At 39.5% G+C, this 23,768-nt stretch overlaps 1 protein-coding gene and 1 pseudogene across 1 annotated transcript; both read left to right on the forward strand.

Moving 5' to 3' along the window:
• Positions 1-356: 356 nt before the first annotated feature.
• On the forward strand, positions 357-4,272 carry LOC148851984 (caffeic acid 3-O-methyltransferase 1 pseudogene; annotated as a pseudogene).
• Positions 4,273-4,334: 62 nt separating this feature from the next.
• On the forward strand, positions 4,335-9,883 carry LOC148851985 (caffeic acid 3-O-methyltransferase-like). Its single transcript, XM_088946285.1, has 5 exons — positions 4,335-4,456; positions 4,589-5,205; positions 8,598-8,908; positions 9,168-9,232; positions 9,468-9,883. Exons 2-5 carry the CDS (start codon positions 4,781-4,783, stop codon positions 9,765-9,767), a joined length of 1,101 nt encoding a protein of 366 aa, XP_088802411.1. The 5' UTR covers positions 4,335-4,456; positions 4,589-4,780; the 3' UTR covers positions 9,768-9,883.
• Positions 9,884-23,768: the final 13,885 nt, after the last annotated feature.

A 23,768-nucleotide genomic window follows, 5' to 3' on the forward strand; every position in this document is an offset into this window, starting at 1 on the left:
GCTAAAACCAAGAATCGTGGCCTTAAATTTATTTGTTGTGGCCCCACCAATATAAACAGACACTTCATCTAATGTGACAGATGTTCTCCCTGTAAATCTTTCTCTTCTCCCACTTTATTATTCAGTTCTCCTCTCTTATCCATGTCACCCAACTAATGTTATTAGCATTTGAACTTTTAATCAGATACTAGCAGCCTATTGTTTGTCATAAAATCAAGCAAATCAGACCATACGTATACGTACACTTCATTAGTATCATGGAGCCTCTATATATTTCATAACCTCTGAGGCTCCCAGCTAAAAGGGAGAAGATAGCTCTCACTTTTAACTATTTCCTGTTCCAATATATAGTGAATATGGCTCTAACCAGTGGCAGTAATCACTTTGAACCCTCAAATGAAGAGAACTGTATGTTGGTGGCCATGCAATTGGCAACTGCTGTAGTGTTTCCTATGGCTCTGAAAGTGGCTACGGAGCTAGACGTGTTTGAGATCATATCTAGAGCTGGCCCTGATGCCCACCTCTCGGCTTCAGAGATCGCCTTTCACCTGCGCACTGAAAACCCAGATGCAGCTACCATGCTCGATCGTGTCTTGTCTCTACTGACGAGCTACTCTGTTCTTAAATGCTCTCCCGTCAAACGGGACAATGACCAAGTTGAAAGGCGTTATGGCTTGGCTCCTCTCTGTAAATTTCTCACTCGCAATCCGAATGGAATTTCTCTTCTACCTCTGCTGCTAATAAATCATGACAAATGCCCTACCAACAACTATATAACAATTAGTTTAGGAGGCATTTTAGGTAAAGTTATAAATAACTTTACAATGACCAAAATATCCATCCCAACAACTAAAAAACAGCTAGTTTTAGAGTATTTTGGGCAATTAAATTATTTTTAATTCTTATAAATAACCCTATCCTCCACCATTCTCATCGATCACACTAATTCAACAATTCTCTTACAGGGTGTTTGGTTCCGTTTACATTTATTGAATAAACATTTTATACTTGTGTGACTACAAAACCGGGAAAAGCAATTAATGAGGGTGTTTATGACACATAAGCGCCATTAGGCACTACATCAACAAAATGCCAATAAACGCCTATCTGTTTCAAGAAACTCTAAAATGAAGCTTCCTGAAATAGGAGAAGCGCATAGAAACCAAAGTTTGCTTTTGCAAACTTCAATACACACAAATGCAATTAATGAGGCATTTGCTAACGAGGCACCTATGTAGTTCCGTCCATAAACGTAAATGAAACCAAACATATACTTAGGGAGTGTTCTGTAACGTAAATGAGAAATTGGGTGGTGTGTTAGCATCCACACCACAGGACCACACCACACCCCAATAGGATAGTTGTTCTGCACCATGGACAAAAATGTGTGCATTGATCCATACCACAGCTTAATGGGCGTTCTGCAAGGTGTGGCACATTTTTGTCCACATCTTGTGTTTGATTCCATGCATCTCAACTACAACATGTGAGATTATCTATGCCATTAATCATTAAAATACAATATTTATTTTTTTAGTAATATATATAATAGAAAAACATTAACAAATTACAAAAAATTAATAATTAATAAAAATATTAATAATATTTAATAACAAATAATGATATTAATATTAACTAAAATTAGTAATAATAATTAAAAAATAATTGTTAATATTAATAATTAATAATTAATAAAATAATGTTAATAATAATTAACAATATTAATAATAATATTTATAATATTTGATAACAATTAATAATATTGTTACTAATTACTAATAATTAACAATGATTAATAATATTAATAAAAATAATATTTAAAACTTATTAATTAATAAAAATATTATTAATATGTCTAATATGGTTTTATGAAGTTATTGACAATCTGACATCACTACTATTTATTTATGTTAAATAACATGGTTTTTAAAATTGGACTAAACCGGACGGTCGGACTAGAAAAACCGGGAACCGGTCAGGTGACCGGTTCTGTTTTTCACCAAAACTAGATTTTGGCCAAAAAATGTTGATCATTTTTTATTTTTTTATTTTTTCTACCAAAATTGGTTGACCTTTTGACTCGGTAACCGGACCCATGGCTGGTTCATTCTCCAGGTTAGTTTTAAAAACCTTGTAAAATAATAAATAATAAAATATACATATATCCAATTAAATGTTATTACTTTTTCCATGGCTTTCAAAACCGAATTGGACGGTCGAATCGAAAAAACCAGGAACCGATCATTCGCCAAAACCGATTTTGGACAAAAAATGTTGATTTGGTCAGCAAACCATTGACCCGAGCGTTTGCACCGTTTGAATCGTTCAAACCGTTCAATGGTTTTAATCGTTTTTATTTTTTTACTTTTTCGTTAGAGCAGGCCGACTGTTCGACCCGGGAACCGGATCCCTAACCGATTCGTTCTCTAAGTTGGTTTTAGAAACCTTGTAAAATAATAAATAATAAAATATACATTTATCCAATTAAATTGGATCGGATCGAACAATTTTATTTTTTTAAAATTATTGTAAATTTTGTTTTAATTTTATTTAATTTATTTGCTATTTTTTCAACAATGTAATTTTGTATTTTCAATTTGTAATTATATTGTATTTTTTATATTTTATTAATTTTATTCCATTTTCATATTTCATTCATCCAAATATCCAACCATTGTATGCTTTGTAATTTGTATAGTTCAAATTTAAATGAAATAAAACTCTTATTTTTCTTCTAATTTGTCATTCCATCATTCTTTTTTGGTTAAGTATATTTTTTTTTCATTTATGTGTTAGATTTATCATTTATCATTTCTTAATTTTTCAAATAGTTCCTAAAGCTCAAAGGAAAGTTAAATATTTTAGTTTTACACTTTTACTTATAAAAGAAATCAAATTTTCAAAAAAAAAACAAAAAAAAAACTAGTATATCCCAGTTTGGCCCACGCCCAAGACCAGCCCTATGGCCCAAGCCCATGGCACGAGCCTGCATGAGCTTGGGCCATGGGTCGTGTTAGGCTGACCTCCAAACTTTTCACCGAGGAGGGCAGCACAGCCTGTGACAGCTTGCAAGCTAGCACGACATGGTCCACACTTTGCATAGGCCGCGTGCAGGCCATGCCTTGCCGTAGGGGCGAAGCTAGGGGGGACCCATGAGAGCCATGGCTCTCCCTATGGTCCAGAAATTTGCACACTCAAAGCATTTTTATATATAAATTTGTTCTCTCCGCTCACTTTTCATCCAATGGTTAGCTCCCTATAGCCTATTCATAAGTTTTGACCCCCTCATAAAAATATTCCCGACTCCACTCCTCCCTTATCGGCCCGACATGGCCCACTTTACACCTCTACTAGTGTTAAAAACATCATGATTGAAATAGTAGGATTGTGTTTAGAGAATTCTTTTGTTTTTGGATGGAATTTTTCATCGGAAACTTTCTTTCTTTTTTTTTTCCGAAGTGATGTTTTTCGCTTCTAAAGATAAGGAATTTTGAATTTTCATCCGCTCAATTCTCGATATGTGCTCAACTCGGTTATGAATACGTACGATCACAAGGGCTTTTTTGGTCATTTCGCTACAAAACAAAACATAACATGGAACGGGAAAAGCAGCCATAAAGCCTAAAGGCACTGTTCTCTCTTTCTCTTGTCTCCATTCAAGAAGGTCCTTCGTACTCTTGCCTTTCTGTTTTTGTCATGAATGTTGTTACTGTCGAGAAACACAACATGAATGTTGTTCTAATCATCCAGAAATCGATGCTTTTACGGCTGTGAAACAGATTGTAATTTTGGGTTTTGTTTGAAAATGAATTTGGTAAAGTTTTTCTTGTATCCTTTCTATATTCGCGAGTAAAGAAGATTGAATCAAAGGGGTTGTTGTCTGGTCTGCAAAGTTGGCTTTGAATCTAAGGGATTTTGTAGTCTTCTGGTCACGATTGGGGTGCTTGGTGAGGCCACTCTACCATTGGCCACCATTAGTTCTTCCGTGGAACCTGAGGCTGCCACTCCTTGTATTCTGCTGTGCTGTGGTTTCTGGCTTCATGTGGTATTCCTGAGTGCCACGTATCAGTGAGGGGCTCCTCACATGATGGAGGGGTTTTTATCCGGTGGATTGTTGTCATTGGCAATACAGGGTTGAGAAGGTCTATTAGATTCCAATCTGATGTGAGCGAAATGTCTTCTCATAGTTGGGACCCTTTAGAGAAACAAAATTCTTTTCTTTTTAATTTTTCATTATGATTAGATTCTGTGATGTCTCAGTTTAGGACATGAAAAAGGATTTAGTCGTAATTATTAATTATTATAATACCCAATTTAGGAGTTACAATCCATTTAAAGAAGAAAACAATTGAAAGTTGAGACGGTTAGCCCAACCATCCAACTCCAAATCATCCTACATAGATTGTCATGTTATATTGTCAAAAAGGGCTGAGAGGTCATCTAGGGAATAACCAAGGTATAAATTCGCTATTTTTGCTTAATCGAGTATAGTTCAAATGTCATTAATTGCAAGAGAATTTAGGAATTCAATGCTCCATTTATTATATTAGAAAGTTTATTTGATAGAAAAATTAAATTCTATTTTAAGATTTGATGAGCAAAGTGGCACTGGACTCCCAAAAAAGGAAAAATTCCCAGTTAATTTCCCTTAGAAAAAGTGTAGACGTGGCATACCATTTCCTCCATTTTAAAAGGAGCAAATGTGGAGGAGAGGTAGAAGGATCTTTGTCTGTAGCTACATTTCAGAAAGCCTGCAACCCCCAGCCTCACGGCTAGCAACATGTCTTCCGTCAGTGGTCTCGGAAAATCGTTCAGTGAAGAGAAAGAAGATGAAGAAAACTGCCTCTTGGCCTTGCAACTGTCGAGCGCTTCGGTGCTTCCCATGGTCTTAAAAGCTGCTTTGGAGCTCGACGTGCTGGAGATCATATCCAGGGCCGGCCCTGGCACCTTCCTCTCACCTTCGGAGATCGCGTCCCATTTGCCCACCCAACACCCAGATGCCCCGGCCATGCTCGACCGCATCTTGCGTCTCCTTGCTGCCCACTCTATTCTCAAATCTTCTATTGTCGAACGGGACGATGATGACCATGTCGAAATGGTTTATGGCTTGGCGCCTGTCTGCAAATTCCTCACTGCGAACCAGGATGGCATCTCGTTTGGGTCTTTCCTGCTTTTACTTCAGGACAAAGTTTTCATGGACAGTTGGTAATAATCTTCTTTTCCTTTCTAAGCAAATAACAATACTGTGCCTGTGGTGTTTAATTCTCAGTAGTTGAGCTTTATCTTTTTGAGATTATCCTCGGTTCAGCTTAATTTATGCTTTGTGTGGTTAGATCCCAATCGTAGAGCTGCTTAAATGCGTTCACAGATCTCACACTTAAATAATCCATATTTATTGGGTCGGTAGTCAGTACTAGTTGTAATTTACTAAAACTTAACGTACACTTTTTGAAAACAAAATCTTATTTAGATTTCCGGAACATTTTGAAAAGTCATTGTGATTTTAAAATAAGTACCAAAAAGTCATGCTGGGTAAGTTATGTTTGAGAGTGCTTAAATTAAAAATAAGTGATTATGGAATGGATGCTTAAAAACAAGTGCTTATTCCAGTAAGCATTTATTTGCCTTTGGCATCCAATTTTTTCAAGTGCTTATTTTTTAAAACAATCAATTATTTTATATTGGGCATTTGGTAGTATTTTTCTCTGATAAATACTTAAATAAGCATTTGTGACTATTTTGTTCTTTATTTTCTTTCAATTTTTCAAAATATACCATTTGAAAGCACTTTTATTAAATTATTTTTATCAAAAGCACTTTTCTTTAAATACTTTTATAAAAACACTTTAATGAAAGCATTTTTACTAAATTGCTTTTTACAAAAGCACTTTTATAAAAGTACCTTCACGAAAGCACTTTTACAAAATTACTTTTATAAAGAACTTTTGTAAATGTACTTTTATTACAAAAGTGCTTTCAGAAAAGTACTTTTACATAAGCACTTTTAAGAAAGTACTTTTATGAATAAAATTCAATTAAGCATAATTTTGGAAGAAAAAAATTAAATAAGTACTTATTGTATAAACACTTAAAAAAAGCTAGAAATTTGGGCTTCAAAAATAAGCACTTATTTCCAGCTTATTTCTCAAATACCAATAAGTGCTAATGGCCCAATTAAGCACTTATTTTGGATAAACATTTACTTTTAAGCACTCTCAAACATGGCCTTAGACAATTTCCCTACTTTTTAATTCATAAATCTGCCTCACTCGCTTTTGGTTCATAAGACATAAATCTGCCTCAAACATGATTGACCATATAAACCCTTTCCAAAGTATTAATTTCAAAGAGTCTTTCTTTGGAATGTCGATGGACTCTTAGAAGTCTTGACATCATTCCGATTAACTAGGTTTGGGCTAGAGCAGTCTAAATAGGGGTGACCATTTGTTTGGTTAAAATTGAAAAATCGAATAAAAATTGTGTTTTGGTTTGTTTGGTTCGGTTAATTTGGTTTTAAAAAATTTCAGTTTCAGTTTTGGTTTTCAAGATTAGAAATTCGATTAACCGAATTAACCAAAATTTATTATATATATAATATAATATATGTTATATAATATTAATATATATAATATACATTAACATATACATATATTATAATATACATATACATATATATTTTAATATGTAATGTATAATATGTATTAGTATAATATTAATAAAATTTGGTTTTAAACGAAATAACCGAAAACTGAACAAAAAATTCAGCTTCAGATTCTTTGGTTTTTTAATAATTCGGTTTCAATTCGGTTTATATTTTATAAGTTTGGTTCTTAAAATTTGATTTATTTGGTTCAGTTTTTAATCGAATAAACCGAATGCTCACCCCTAATAAATACCAATTTTTAAGTTGGAGAGTCGAATAAGACAATATTGAATTTGATCAATTCAAACTTAATTGTCCAAAGTACTTATTGAATTGGATTGGACCTGGTCCATCATAATGGATTTACATTGCATTGGGTCGGGTTTAAGGGTGCAAATGTATCGGATCATGATCCAATATGATCCGAAGTACAATCCTATTTTGTGGGATTTGGATATCCCATTTCAGCTTTTTGGATTGAATAATACGATCTGATTAAAAATCCAATTATATATATAATTTCAATTTTGTAATTTTTTATATTATTTATTTATTTTTATAAAAACGTTTATATTTGATGAAAATAGTTGAAAAATGCATTTTTTTGTTTTTATTTAAATGGTCATATTTTAATTTTCTTTTAATAAATTATTTTTTAAATTAAGTCGAATTGGATCATATTCGGATATCTGATATTCTTATCAGATTCGAATTTGAATAAATTTTTATAAGATCCTATCGGATCTTCGGATCATATTGGATCAAGCCTACAATTATTGGATATGATTCAGATTCGAACCAATCCTTTTGCACCCCTAGTCGGTTAAATTAATATCCAATAGGCCCATACTAGGCCCACAACAATCAGGGGTAATTTTGTTATAAAAATATTAAATAAGGCTAACTAATCAATCAGGGGTAATTTGGTCATGTAAAATATTTAAATGCTTATGTAGACAACTTCTATTAATGACCACTAATGGTGTTCTAATGGAAATCTCAACGGAATGTGAGTTTTGAACAATAAGACTCTTTGACAAGGGGGTTTTGAAAAATCATGGTGAGTTTAAGAAAGATGCAAAAATGTTAGGATAAATTTTAGATAATAACCCTTCTTTAAAGGGAAAATTGTATATTAATACTCTATATTTTGGGTCATTATTTTGGTCACCAAACATCAAAACGTACCAATCCAGTACCTAAACTTTCAAAATGTGTCAATTTAGTACAAAACCATTAACTGCTGTTAGGTAGCATGTGAAAGGATGCAAATGCCCTTTGGGTGTCATCTAATTTTATTTATCAATCATCCAAATGCCCAAATCTCGTAGAAGCCAATAGAGAAAAGAAATTTGTCAAAAACCAATCTATTGCTTTGGTTCAATCTTGATTTTTGAGGAAAAAGATGATGATTAGTATTTAAGGATAATTTTGACATTTTTAAAAGTTTTAAGTCATACATGTCATCAAGTGATAGAGATAACTAACGGATTGCTAATGGTAAAGACTAACCTGGCATGTTTTGGAAGTTTAGGTACTGAATTGGCATATTTTGAAATCTGAGGACCAAAGTGAGACTAGGCCCAAAGTATAGGGTACTGCAAGTTTCCCTTCTTTAAAATATAAAGTATATTTGAATTAAATCTAATTCGATAGGATTTAAATCCCACCTGAACTCCCTGAATCTTCTTGTATTTTAAATCGAGTTTGGATTTCAGTTTTCAATAATCAGATTGGATTCCGATGTTTTGAGTCCAATTCTGGCTTGATTGCCACCCTGCCCTTTTTGTGGTAGTTACTTGGACTGCAATTGGATTGGGGAGGAATTCAAATAGAGAATTGACAAATCCAATCCTTCATCCAATTCCAAATTTGCTCTAATCCAAATGCAACCATAGTTCTAAATTCATTAAACTCAAGCAAAAGCAAAATCTAATCATCAATTTGGTTGCAGGCATTGCTTGAAAGATGCGGTTCTTGAAGGTGGAATTCCTTTCAACAAGGTCCATGGGATGCATGCATTTAAATATCCTGGGGTAGATGCTAGATTTAACAAGGTATTCAATAAAGCAATGTCAAATCATACCATAATGACCATGAAGAAAATTCTTGAGACATACAAGGGATTTGAGGGCCTCAAAGAGATAGTTGATGTGGGAGGTGGAATTGGAGTAACAATTAACATGATCACATCCAAGTATCCTCAAATTAAGGGCATTAATTTTGATTTACCCCATGTCATAGCAGATGCACCATCTTATCCTGGTAAAAGCATTTCACTTTCTTTTACTTGAATTGATTTGATTTTCATCTAAGGTTAAACGTATCCTATACCCAATACACTAAATACTATGCGTTATGACATTTGGCTACTTTTGAAGGTAAATACCATTATCTTACATGTCCTGACTCAATTCTTGAAACTTAATAAAAAGAAAAATTATAATCTAAGAGTATTATTAAGCACTGTGGGGATTAAACCTTTATTTCATCTAAATTACACTATTTAACTGCTTATGAGCAGGTGTGGAGCATATTGGAGGAGATATGTTTGAATGTGTTCCAAAAGGAGAAGCCATTTTTATGAAGGTGATTTATTTGATTTTTTTTTATAAAAAAGAGTTTCTTTTTTATAATTTAGCACAGTGGGGCTGTAAAGGGTGCAGACTAGTTTCTCTCATTCATGAAGTCAACCCAACCCAACCCAAATTCTAAATAAATGTCAAAAGTTGAATCAAGTTCCTTAGTTTTCTTTTGTATATATCTCATTTCAGGAATTCAATTAAACATGTCTTTCATGGTTCTTTTATTTTTTTTCTTGCAGTGGATACTTCATGATTGGAGTGACGACCATTGCTTGAAACTTCTGAAGAACTGTTGGAAAGCTCTACCCAACTCGGGAAAAGTGATTGTAGTGGAATCAATTCTTCCGAAGACCCTTGAGGCGACTAATCCCATCACAAAAATCGTCAGTGAACATGATTTGATCATGTTAACACAAAGTCCAGGAGGAAAAGAAAGAACAGTCAAACAGTTTGAGGCCATGGCAATGAGCTCAGGATTTAGCAGTGTTCAGATTATTTGTTCTGCATATCACAGTTGGGTCATGGAATTCCACAAATGATGTATTAGTTTTGGAACTCTTTGTGGTTCTTAGCTTAATGGTTGCTTGATCTTAATAATGATTTTATTGGTGGCTTCAAAAAAAAATAATAATAATATCAATGGATGATGGGATTATATCCTTGTGCAGAACTTGTTTCAAGTCTTTTCCTATTGAATATGGGAATAATTTCATGGTTTTAGAGAGAGAGAGAGAATTTTATGATGGAGATTGGGCTTGGGTTGATCAGTTCCCCCAAAGACCCAATAAGACCAAAAGGGCCAAAAAATGTTGTGGCACTTAAACGGGATAAACGTTTGGTCAATGGGTCATGGCCTCATGGGTCGATCTGTCCCCATGTTCAATTTGACCGTTCATCTCGTTCAAATAAATACCAACAGATGAAAATTTGAGAAAAGATAAATATTTCTAAATTATTATGTTTTAAATTTAATTGTACGTTAAAAAAAATTTAATAGTGAACATTATATATTAAAGTATTATGATGTTTTTTTAAAACAATATATAATTTTTCGTCATGTAATTTAAACATTACATATAACATTGAAAATATGTTTTTTATTTAAAAGACAATCCATTTTTTATTCATTCATATGTTCATGGTGCAAATTTCAGCCCACAGAAAAGGAGCAGTCCACCATGTTTTGACTATTGAGGTTAAAGTTGACATGGGTGAAGACGAGGCTAATCCAGATCCAGACATTTTATACAAGGTCGATGGGCTCCCCACTAGACGTGTCCCACACTTACGGGTGTTCACGGTCTGGGTAGTCGAACTGTGGGTTTTTTTTGTGAATTGAACTGGTAGTATTGGTTTCCGGAATAATGGTAATTGGAACCGAATTGAAATCAGTCAAATAACTGGTTGATTAGTTCAATTAATCAACGGTTCAGTTTGTCGGTTTTTTAGTTTTTTTTAATTTTATAATATTTATTATAAAAATATATATAAACATATAATAAAAATTTATATATATGTGTAAATATGTATGTATGTATGTATGTATGTATACAATACTAGTTGCAAATTAATTTTGAAGAATGTTACACATGTTCCTGATATCTACCAAAATCTGATTTCCACTGGCAGGTTAGATGTGAAATATCTTTCTTAAAGTTACGTATATAGATACAAATGAATCCAGCCAGCTTGGTGGAGAACCTCCACCAATTTGAGCAAGTTCCAAAATATTTTGCTTTACAGTTTATCATATGAGCAGAAACAGTCTTCAATCTATCTCTCTTCTATAAAAGTTTGGGACAAAGTTCAAAACAAGAATTGTCAATTAATGCCCATATAAGAATGCTTTGATGTGACTTATTGTCATGGGGTAGTTCTACGGTGGAAGAAACCCGTGCGGTGTTCAAGCCAAGGTAGGCCAGGACAAGCATTTGTGTGCTGCAACGCTAGGAGTTGCTCGATGAGATGGCTCCACCAAGGTCAGTAGCACTGGAGCATGACCTCAGGTTGCATGGCCGGGGCACTTGGTTGGCTCTGTCTGGTCCATGGGAGCTGCCACTTACGTGCTAAAGGGGGACGATCATGATGTGAGGCGACTGGGTGCCGATGTGAGGGGTCTCTTGTAAGCTGATGATGAGGGCACCTGTGTGCCATCTTGAGAGGCAACCGCTTGGGCCAGAACACACCCATGTGCTTGGGGCAATGGGGTAGCTCGATGGTTTGACCGTTCTGGTCAATGGGTTGTTGACTTTTTCAACGGTTTTTGGCCAAAAATCAGGTTTGGGGTAAAATAGAATCACTTGCCTAGACGGTTTTTGGGCTGAACGGTCTGACCGTCCAGGTCAACGACAGTTCGAAAACCTTTATCTACACAGTTAATCATAAATATCTAATTTTTTGTATTTTATATGATAAATATATTGAAAAATGCATCAATGAATTAATATTAACCAATAAATATTAACTTTTTTTATAAAAAGTAATAGTAAAATAATTAAAAAATTTTAAAATATATTTTAAATATTTAAAATATAATTTTATTGATAAAACATTAAAATTATTAAAATATAAAATTAAGTAAAGTAATTAATATTTTATTGATAAAAATATTAAAATGTGAAATAGACAATAGGGTAGCCTTTCAGGAAAAGTGTGAAGTAGCGGATAAAAAATCAAGTGTGAACGGTCCCTAACCACGAGATTTTGCTGTTGATGAAAAATTGGGGTGTGGATGGGACCTGTCCACATATTCAAAGGGGGTAACTTTGAATAGCTATTTTGGGCGAGGCATGTTCACCTATTCACGCATATGTCTTTCTTTTTAGTCAAAATAAAATAGGGAAAATTATTAATTTACCTATTCTCATGATAACATACCATTCCCAAAAATGCATCCTAATTCTGCGCAATCCGGGCACTCCTAGCTGGTTGCTGACTGGCTCCTAGCTGGCAACGGACGGTACCTGAGAAGAAGACGGTGAAGGATTCCCGAGGGATTTGCCCAGTGGGAATACTCCGATGCTTAAGTTAGAATGCTGGAGAAAATAGTGAAGAGTGTAAATAGGGCTAAGAGTGTAGGTCACGCTAGATCACTGAGTGCTCGAGAGAAAATTCAAGTAAGATAAGATTCAGGATATAAGGTGCAAGATACCTTCTCCCCTTCGACTAAGGGGCTCTTAAATATGGGTGTTCTTGTCAAATCGGGAGTAACTGCCACTGGGTCTCTGTTGTAGCCATTATCTGCCAAGGCTGCACAGGTAACCATTGTAGGGTACTACCCAATCGGATGAGTGACGTTCAGGAGGACAGGCATGCCACCATCTGTCGAGAGATGTGGGTGCAGTCTATCGAATTGACAGGGACTGCACCATCAGCCAGGAGACGTGGCGTAGTCTGATGGGTACGGTCTTGTCAGATAGAAGCTTCCTGAAAACATCGCGTCTCTAAGTCACAAGCTACCTTATAGCGAGCTCCTAGGGGTACTTCGAGGTGATTCCTCTTAATGTTGCCTTTGGGGCAGTTTTTCTACCTAAGTATTGAAGCGAGCTTGTTACCCTAGCTCGTGAGCTGGGATAGACTTGTCTTGGATTATTCCCTTTTAGTACATCGGGGGTCCTTGAGCTCGCATTATAGTGAGCTCCCCCTGTAGCAAACTATGACGTAGCGAGCTGTCCTACGGGCTTGTTACTTAGTCGCAGTCAGGCTGTGGTGCTGAGCTGTTACTTGTGCTGAGTTGTGTCCACGTGTCATCGTCTCAAAGGGTCGGGTCAAATCACCTTCCATCAATTGCCCCCCACTCCTCGAGCTAAGGGTGCTACCTTAGCGTGAGGAGTTCATGAAGTGTGACGGGTGGATTTGACCGAAGTTCAAACTTGATTGACTACACGCATTAAATGTGCGCATAGAAGTCAAGGGATTTTTGACCTTTCGAATGCCGAGAAATGCACCAAAGCGGCACTTAACTTTGGAAGTTGTGCAGCCGTCATTACCTCAATCATGGGAGACGTGTAGCTAGTCACATTTCGGTTTCAGAAGATGTGTGGTCAGCTTGACTGTGAATCATCAGATCTGTCTCAATCTGAGCCGTCGGTTTGAGGGCACAGTGGCTTAAATAGGAGGGCCCCAGGCCTCATTTTCTTTTATGCTAACTTGTCTCGTCTTCGGATTCTGAGGTCGCGTATCCATCTAGCTGCCTGAGCTCTTCTCCCGTTCACACCGTCTCTTCTTTTCTAGTGAGTCTTATCATCTTGTCAATATGTTTGGATATCCATACCACGTCTATTCCCGAGACGGTAACCAAGATGACGCTCCCTCGAGCTCAGGGGGATCTTGGTGGTAGGCCCCGGAGGCTTGGGAGGCCTCCGGTGAGACGGCTTCCACTTCTTGGGGCAGGGAGCCCGACCGCTTTGGTTCCTCCTCCATGTCGATGGAGTGACTTAGGTCTTTAGTTCTTCATTTTATCCTTCCCGGAGACCTCATCTACAGTCTCCCTTCTGGTAACTTTCCCTGGGAGCATGGTCCCAACAAGATAGTGATTTTTCAGGAACAGTTCGTGGCTAGCCTACGTCTTCCTCAACCTTGACATCCTCTCCACCATCCTCTGCATCAAGAATGCTTCTCCCGGAGTGCCTCCAGTAAGGCGTTCCTACTATTTTTCTCCCCGCCGCAGCTTCAAGCTCTTATATGAGCTGCCGAACAGGATCCCGACCTAGAAGCGAGACTATTTCGTAGTCCATAACCCTGAAGGGTGGCCCTTCCCAACTCACTGGAGGGCCACCATCTAGGATTCAGGGGTTGAGTTGGACCCCGAAGTTCAAAAAACGCTGCAGTCCTGGGCAGTAGTTGGCTTCCATTGGTCGGACTACTTGACCGAAGAAAAGCTCTCACATGCTGGCATGAGCCTGGGTAGGTTGCCTTTCAGGTTACGTAGTGCCTTGTAATTTTTTTTTACTGGACTAATACCTTGTGGTTTTTTGGCAGCCATCATGTCTGGTGTTGATGCACGCCGCCTCCTGCCCAGCAACCAGAACCGTAAGGCGAAGAGATCTTATCCTGACTGAGCTTCCACTTTTGCGGGTACTGAGTTCGAGTCTGCTGATCCGGACTTCGCTTCTCCACTGCCTGAGGTCCCACCGGTCCCATCTGAGAGAGTTGCCATAGGAGGTGACCTCAATGAAGGCAAGCTCCCAAGGCAAGGGTTGTTTCCTCCGTTTGTGCCATCCCGCCCCTTCCCCTACCCACAGTTCCCCTCTGAAAACTGGGAGGGTGTTAATGATTACATTGTGGCTACGCAAAAGAACCTTAGGCCTGTCTACCACAAGGTGGTCACCAACTAGGGAGGGATGACCCCAAGGATCTTGCCAAGCTAGCCTATGCTCACTGTATGGTGGCAAGTGGCCTTTCTCTTCCTTCTCGTTCTTTTCTTTCCTTTCCTTTCCTTTTTTCTGACCTTAGTCTCTTGTTGGTAGGTGAACTCCGCCATCCATGCCATGGCCCTCCATACCAACATCCACTCCGGCAACACTCGTAATCATAGGTCCAACGTGCAAAGGTTCCAGGGCGAGCTCAACCAGGCCCAAGGTGAAATCCTTCAGGCTCGCAAGGGGCGAGGCCCAGGAACTGCTCGTCCGGGACCAGGAGGCGCAGATCGCCAGACTTTCTGAGGAGAGTGCTCACTACAGGGGGGAGTCGTTGAGGGTGGTGGCGGAGAGGGAGCTTCTTCTCTAGCAGGATCGAGACTTGGAGTCTACGCTTCAGGACCGAACTTGAAACTTCGACACCATGGTGGTGGCCAAGCGGGCTAAAGCGGTCTGGGACTTCAAGGACTCCTAGGAGTATCACGACCTCCAAGTGGAGTACGGCTTGAGCTCCTACCGCTCCAAATTCACGCTTTGTTGCTGGTTGGTCTGAAAGAAGTTCTCTAGGCTCAACCTTGATGGCATAACAATGAAGGGCCTGGATCCTGAGACGGTGGACCAGGCGGAGGAGGAGGAGCCTGACTCTCCAAAGGATGACGACGAGGTGGAGGAGGTGGACCCTTGAGGCTGGCAGCTCTTCTGTTATTTTCTTCTGACTGAATTCTAGTGGTTCTCGGGTGCTAGAGCCCGGTTTTTTAAATCTCTCTCTTGGACAATTATGCCCTATTTTACTCTTGTTGAACTCTTACCGGGATATTAAGCTCGATCTTTAATTTATAAATTAGTAATGGAATTTTTCTTTTTCTACTAAGTGTGTTGTGCTCTTTATTTTCTATCGAAGCAATTTCATCACTCGAGTTGTTAGAGCAACATACCCGAAGTAGGATTTTTTGGTAGTTGTTACCCCAAACTATCCCTTAATGCTTGAGGTATTTTTATAGTATACCCCGAAGTAATTACCATGTATGCCAAACTGTATGTTCAGAGGTTGTTCCTTGTCAGGTTCAACCAGTATACCGAGACGAGCTAGGCTTCATAGGGTTCAGACCCGTGCTGCCTACGCCTCTGAAACTTAATACTTTGCCTTTACCAATGAAGCGACTAAGTCTTCCACAGTGTCGAGGTCTTAGTTAGCTCGGTGTTTTAGCCCTTAGGCTGAGGGAGTGACTTATAGTCGACTCTTGGAGTTCGCCCATGCCATCGAGGCGACTGGGTCTTATTGCGCCGAGGATTGCGTTAGCTCGGCATTTTGGCCCTTAGCCTCTGAGAGTGACTCGTGGTCTACTCAGTAGTTCGCCCATGCCATAGAGGCGACTGGGTCTTATCGCGTCGAGGTCTTTGTTAGCTCGGCATTTTTGGCCCTTAGGCTTTGATAGTAACTCGTGGTCTACTCAGTAGTTATAGGTAATACTGCCTTAAGTTGACAATATTCCATGCCTGAGGTACTTGTTTCCCTTCTAGGGTTTCGAGCTCGTATGTTTGACTCGGTAGGGTTCTTCCCAATTCGGTTTGAGCTTGCCAACACCGGGCTTAGGTACCATAACTTTACAAAGGACTAGGTCACCAGTGTGGAGGTTTTGCTTCTTGACCTTAGCATTATAGTACCGAGCTGCTCTTTACTGGTAGGCTGTGGTCCTGATATATGTGAGGTCCCTTACTTCGTCAAGTATGTCGAGGTTGGTACGTAGCTCATCTTCATTTGCCTTATCGCCGTACGCTCCAGTCGTAGCGAGGGAACCTCGATCTCAGCTGGGATGACTGCTTCAGTGCCATAGGTGAGGTTGAACGGGGTCTCTTCTATAGTGGTCTTCTTTGTGGTTTGGTAAGCCCATAGAACACTGGGTAGCTCATCTCCCCATAGTCCTTTAGCTCGGTCTAACCGTGCCTTCAGTCCACGAAGGATAGCTCTATTCATGACTTCTGCTTGACCATTTGCTTGAGGGTGTGCGACTGAAGTGAAGTTCTGCCAGATCCCCATGTCTTGGCACCAGTTCTAGAATTTAATGTCCTCGAACTGCTTACCGTTGTCAAAAATCAGTACCCAATGTAACCTGAAGTGGCACACTATGTTCTTCCAAAAGAAGTTCTGGACGTTTCGAGTTATGATTGTCATGAGAGGTTCGGCTTCTACCCAATTGGTGAAATAATCCACTACTACCACTAAGAATTTCCTCTGACTTGTGGCTGGTGGAATGGTCCAAGTATGTCAATGCCCCATTGTGCGAAAGGCCACAAGTTGGTGAGATACTTGAGGTTGGCAGCGGGCTGATGGTGGATATTGGCATGCTTCTAGCACTTGTTACATTTTCTGACAAGCTTGATAGCATCTACTTTCATTGTTGGCCAGTAGTATCCCTGTCATAGCACTTTTTGGGCGAGGGCCCTGCCCCCCAAGTGTTCTCCGCACAGGCCCTCATGAGTGTCGTGGAGTACGAGCTCGGCTTCGGAAGGTCACAAGCAGCACAGATAGGGGAGCATGTAGGATATTTGGTATAGCCGTTCGTCTATCATGATGTATTCGGCTGCTTGACGCTCTACCCTTCTGTCGGCATTGCGATCTGCAAGGAGGGTCCCATGTAGTAGTAAGCTCGCAAGCAGGTCAATCCAGCTCAGCTCTTCTTGAACGACAGGAGCGACCTCCTCTGCCCCCCCAAGAATGCTAGGCTGAGGCAGGTTCTCTATGTACACAGTTCTCATGGTGTTACCACTGGTGCTGGCTAACAGGGACAAGGCATTGGCCTCAAAGTTCTCCGACCTCGAGACTTGCCTGATGAAGTGTGACTAGAAGTTGAGCAGAGCCTCTCTTACTTTGGATAAGTAGGCTATCATAGTCGGTTCATGAGCTTCGTATTTTCCTGTGACTTGATTAACCATGAGCTGGGAATCACTACAGATGACGATATGCTTGGCTTTCACTTCTTTGGCTAGAGCTAGCCCGTCTATCAATGCTTTGTACTCTGCTTCATTGTTGGATGCTGCAAAATCGAAGCATAGTGCATACTCCAGTTTTGTGCCACTTGGGCCGTGCAGAACTATTCCGGCTCCGCAACCCTACTGGTTCAAGGAGCCATTTACGTGAAGGATCCAGAGCTCCACATCCCAATTCGCGCTTGGCCTAACTAGGAGAGATGCCGCACTAGTTGCTACCTCATGGTGCTCGGACTCAACCGGCTTGGGAGCTCTAAGCTCACCCGAACTAGGGGCCTCATGCTCAACTGGCCTGGGGACTTTGGAGCTAAAAGTGCACTCCACGATGAAGTCTGCTAAGGCTTGGGCCTTAATAGTAGTTCACGATTTGTATTGGAGGTCGTACTCGTTGAGCTCAATGGCCCACTTCGTCAATCGACCAGAGACCTTGGGCTTGAGTAGAACTTGCCTCAGAGGTTTGTTGGTGAGGACGATAACAGTATGATTTTGGAAGTACGGTCGGAGCTTTCGAGCTGCAATAACTAGTGTGTAGGCCAGCTTTTCTATCTCTGGATAACTTGTCTCTGCTCCCTACAACTCCTTACTAACATAGTAGATAGGTCGTTGGACCCAATCTACCTCTTTTATTAGTACCGAGCTGACCATTTCATCACTTGCCGAGAAGTACAAGTCTAAAACATTGCCCTCTTCGGGCCTGGTTAAGATCGGTATGCTAGCGAGGTACTTTTTGAGCTCGTCAAACGCGAGCTGACAATCTTGGGTCCATTCAAACCCTTTGCTTTTAATTGCTTAAAGAAAGGTAGGCAACGGTCTACTGACTTGGACATGAAGCTGCTCAGAGCGGCTATTCGGCCATTCAGCCTTTGAACCTCCTTCATTTTTCGAGGTGGTCTCATTTCTAAGATGGCCTTTGCTTTATCCGGGTTGGCTTCAATACCGCGCCGGTTAACAATGTATCCCAGGAATTTACCCAAGGTGACACCAAAGACACACTTATTTAGGTTCAACTTCATATTAAATCTTCGCAGAATTTCAAAAACTAAATGCAAGTCTTGTATTAAGTCACATGAAAACTGGGTTTTGACGACCATGTTGTCTACATAACACTCTACTTTTTGGCCAATCAATGGCTCAAACAATTTGTTTATAAGTCTTTGAAAGGTTGCCCGTCATTTTTTAACCCAAAGGGCATGACCTTGTAGTAGTACAGGCCAAGCTCGGTTATGAAGACAGTCTTTTCTTCATCTGTCGGGTCCATCCTGATCTAGTTGTAGCCCAAGTAGGCGTCTAGAAAGCTCAGCAACTCATGCCCCGAGGTCGCATCCACCAAACGGTCGATCCTTGAAAGTGGGAGGCAGTCCTTTGGGCAAGCTCGGTTCAGGTCAATGTAGTCGACGCACATGCGCCATTTACCATTAGCCTTTTTCACCAGAATGGGGTTGGCCACCCAGCTCGGGTAATCGACTTCCCTGATAAAATTGACTACAAGGAGCTTCCCGACCTCCTCGTTGACTGCCCTCCATCGCTCTGGGGCTAGGTTGCATTTCTTTTGTCTAACAGACCTAACTACAGGATTAGTATTAAGCTTATGAGTTATAATGCTAGGGTCTATGCCGGACATTTTTGCAGCAAACCATGCAAAACATCTAAATTTTCAAGTAGAAAGCATACCAGTTTAGATCGTAGAGGCTCCTCAATGGAAGCATCGATCTGAAGTGTTCGGGCTGGGTCCCCCGTCAAGGCTTGGATGGCCACCATCTAGGATTCAGGGGTTGAGTTGGACCCCGAAGTTTGAAAAACGCTGCAGTCCTGGGCAGCAGCCGGCTTCCATTGGTCGGACTACTTGACCGAAGAAAAGCTCACACATGCTGGCCTGAGCCTGGGTATGTTGCCTTTCAGGTCGCGTAGTGCCTTGTAATTTTTTTTTACTAGACTAAAACCTTTTGGTTTTTTGGCAGCCATCATGCCTGGTGTTGATGCACGCCGCCTCCTGCCCAGCAACTAGAACCGTAAGGCAAAGAGATTGCATCCTAACTGATCTTCCACTTCTGCGGGTACTGAGTTCGAGTCTGCTGACCCGGACTTTGCTTCTCCACTGCTTGAGGTCCCACCGGTCCCATCTGAGAGAGTTGCCATAGAAGGTGACCTCAAGGAAGGCAAGCTCCCAAGGCAAGGGTTGTTTCCTCCGTTTGTGCCATCCTGCCCCTTCCCCTACCCACAGTTCCCCTCTGAAAACTGGGAGGGTGTTAATGATTACATTGTGGCTATGCAAAAGAAACTTAGGCCGCTCTACCACAAGGTGGTCACCAACTAGGGAGGGATGACCCCAAGGATCTTGCCAAGCTAGCCTATGCTCACTGTATGGTGGTAAGTGGCCTTTCTCTTCCTTCTCGTTCTTTTCTTTCATTTCCTTTCCTTTTTTCTAACCTTAGTCTCTTATTGGTAGGTGAACTCCGTCATCCATGCCATGGCCCTCCATACCAACATCCACTCCGGCAACACTCATAATCATAGGTCCAACGTGCAAAGGTTCCAGGGCGAGCTCAACTAGGCCCAAGGTGAAATCCTTCAGGCTCGCAAGGGGAGCGAGGCCCAGGAACTGCTCGTCCGGGACCAGGAGGCGCAGATCGCCAGACTTTCTGAGGAGAGTGCTCACTACAAGGGGGAGTCGTTGAGGGTGGTGGCGGAGAGGGAGCTTCTTCTCTAGCAGGATCGAGACTTGGAGTCTACGCTTCAGGACCGAACTCGGAACTTCGACACCATGGTGGTGGCCGAGCAGGCTAAAGCAGTCTGGGACTTCAAGGACTTCCAGGAGTATCACGACCTCCAAATGGAGTACGACTTGAGCTCCTACTGCTCCAAATTCAAGCTTTGTTGCTGGTTGGTCCGAAAGAAGTTCTCTAGGCTCAACCTTGACAGCATAACAATGAAGGGCCTGGATCCTGAGACGGTGGACCAGGCGGAGGAGGAGGAGCCTGACTCTCCGAAGGATGACGACGAGGTGGAGGAGGTGGACCCTTGAGGCCGGCAGCTCTTCTGTTATTTTCTTCTAACTGAATTCTAGTGGTTCTCGGGTGCTAGAGCCCGGTTTTTTAAATCTCTCTCTTGGACAATATATAATTTTTCGTCATGTAATTTAAACATTACATATAACATTGAAAATATGTTTTTTATTTAAAAGGACAATCCATTTTTTATTCATTCATATGTTCATGGTGCAAATTTCAGCCCACAAAAAAGGAGCAGTCCACCATGTTTTGACTATTGAGGTTAAAGTTGACATGGGTGAAGACGAGGCTAATCCAGATCCAGACATTTTATACAAGGTCGGATGGGCTCCCCACTGGACGTGTCCCACACTTACGGGTGTTCACGGTGTGGGTAGTCGAACTGTGGGCTTTTTTTGTGAATTGAACCGGTAGTATTGGTTTCCGGAAAATTGGTAATTGGAACCGAATTGAAATTAGTCAATTAACTGGTTGATTAGTTCAATTAATCAACGGTTCAGTTTGTCGGTTTTTTAGTTTTTTTTTTTATTTTATAATATTTATTATAAAAATATATATAAACATATAATAAAAAATTATAAATATATATTTTTATATATAATATGTATTTATTAATTTATAATATAATATATATAAATTTATAGAAAATATATAGAAAAACATGTATATCGGTCGAATCAGTTAATCGAAACCAAACTGACCGATTCGATTAATCAAATTTTCGATTCAATTTCGATCGATTCAATTTTTTGCAATGTTTGATTTTTAGCATCTCTTACCATGGGCCCTATTTTGTCTGCAGCAAGATGATTGTGGAAATAGTTTCCACTTTCCAGCGCTGCTCTGTACTTTTTATCATTTATAGTATAATCTTTCATTTCTAGAAATTGATAAGAAAAATTCAACCTGATGGCTTTTCAATACATTGTATTTACCATCGTTTTTAAAACCGACCCGGTGACCGAATTGGTCAGGGGTCCAGTTATCAGGTCAAATGGTTCGACTATTCGAATTGAATGTTCGACCTGTTTTGATAAAAATAAAAAAAATTCAAAAAAATAAAATAAAAAATGGTCAAAACTGTTTGAATGGTTCGAATGATTAACCACCCGGTTCAGTGGTTCACTGACCAAAATCAACAATTTTGGGGGAAAAATCCAATTTTTGGGGAAAACAGAACCAGTCACTTGACCAGTTCCCGGTTTTTCCAGTCCAGTCCAGTTTTGAAAACCATGGTATTTACCTATAATGTGTCAATGAGATTATTTGTTAATGGTGTGGGCCTATTGAATACATTGTTCTCTAAGGCCTATCCATATTCAATATCCATGGCCAAATCTTTGCTTGAATGACTCCATACAGCTTAGGAAGGAGTTCGGATCTGCTGATTACAATGTATGATTGTTTTGTTAGTCATATTCATCCAGTCATACATTGGGAATATCTCTTATACTTTATATAACCGATGTTTCAACTGTATAGCTAGATGAATATAGTCAGCAATGTGTTTGGTGCAGTGCATGCCTTAATGCTTGGCAGGTTTTGATAATTTGCTTATAAACATTTGGACCATGGTATCAGAAAAATTTATGTCCAATCAACTGGTATCATAAAAGATGTGTGGCGTTGATCACAATTTGATGGGCATTGGTGTCAAAAATGTCATTTTACTCTTTCATCTAAAAAGAATCATTAATAACTAATACAACTACAAACTAAACCTATAATGAATGTCTTAGTAATAGAGGCAAACTAAATGGCAGGTCTCACTAAACACATCAATTAAACTATTGGGGGGGGGTCAATAACCCTAAAATGGGTTGACAATGTTGGAAGTGTTACAATCCATTCTATGAGTGGCCGAACATTGCTTGATGAATGATCGAAATTTCAAAATTTTCCTAATTCTTCTATGAATCAAAATCCCTATGCTTTGAAAAACTGTATTTTTTAGGATCGGTCTTACACTAAATCAGACCAGATTTGAAACTAATCAAAGAGATGTATATCTGATACGAATACAAAAAATGCAAACCCTATGATTGAAGTTCACGCCTAAATCAGTCCTAAAACCAGGCTCCACTAAAGAATGTGCAATGTTATTCCTAAAGCCAGTTCAACAACACAGTTTTCTATGAAACTGAGACCCAAATGCTTGGACCATACTGAGGATGATGGGCCTGATATCCCCTGATTTTTTATTGAAAGTTGGAGGAGAACTAATCTAAATCAGTCTCAAAAAGTTGATGTCAAACTAGGAAAAACTAAGAGACAAAAGGGTGCAAAGTGAACTAGAAATTGCAAAAATGTGGAGTTGTCTTGAAATGGTTCACCCCTCATCTTTTATAATCTCTTAAGGAGCTATCTACTAATCTAATTAGGAGATAATCCAGATTTAAATCAGATCTGGACTCTAATTAGAGATAACGCCTTATCTTCTTATAAGATTAGGTGCTCCATACCCAGATTTGCCCGTTGTCACATGACAAATTAAGCTATCATATGGCAGTTAAATTAATCATATTAATTATGGGCCTTAAGCCCATCATTTATAAGGCTCATGACCCAATCAGTCTCAAAAAGTTGATGTCGAACTAGGAAAAACTAAGAGACAAAAGGGTGCAAAGTGAACTAGAAATTGCAAAAATGTGGAGTTGTCTTGAAATGGTTCACCCCTCATCTTTTATAATCTCTCAAGGAGCTATCTACTAATCTAATTAGGAGATAATCAAGATTTAAATCAGATCTGGACTCTAATTAGAGATAACGTCTTATCTTCTTATAAAATTAGGTGCTCCATACCCAGATTTGCCCGTTGTCACACGACAAATTAAGCTATCATATGGCAGCTAAATTAATCATATTAATTATGGGCCTTAAGCCCATCATTTATAAGGCTCATGACCCAAGGGTATTGCATGGTCAATTTAGGTCTGATTTGTATGGCATGGGACCCCATAATGACTTCACATAAATCCATATTTCTTTAACTTATCCTCTGTAAAAAGGGTTGGCCGAATTCACTACTAAACATAGTGAACCCCTAAGCACATCACTATGGGCTCAATATGGGCCCAACATTTACACTTAAATGATCAATGAATCTAGCCATCCTATGGGAACCCAAGGATAATGGACTTAAGTAAAATAAATCTCATTAGGTAATCAGCCCTTAATAGTCTCTTAC

The sequence above is a fragment of the Nelumbo lutea genome, chromosome 5 (genome assembly GCF_056320005.1).
Source record: "Nelumbo lutea isolate HS-2025 chromosome 5, American lotus-T2T, whole genome shotgun sequence".
In the NCBI taxonomy this organism is placed as follows: domain Eukaryota; kingdom Viridiplantae; phylum Streptophyta; class Magnoliopsida; order Proteales; family Nelumbonaceae; genus Nelumbo; species Nelumbo lutea.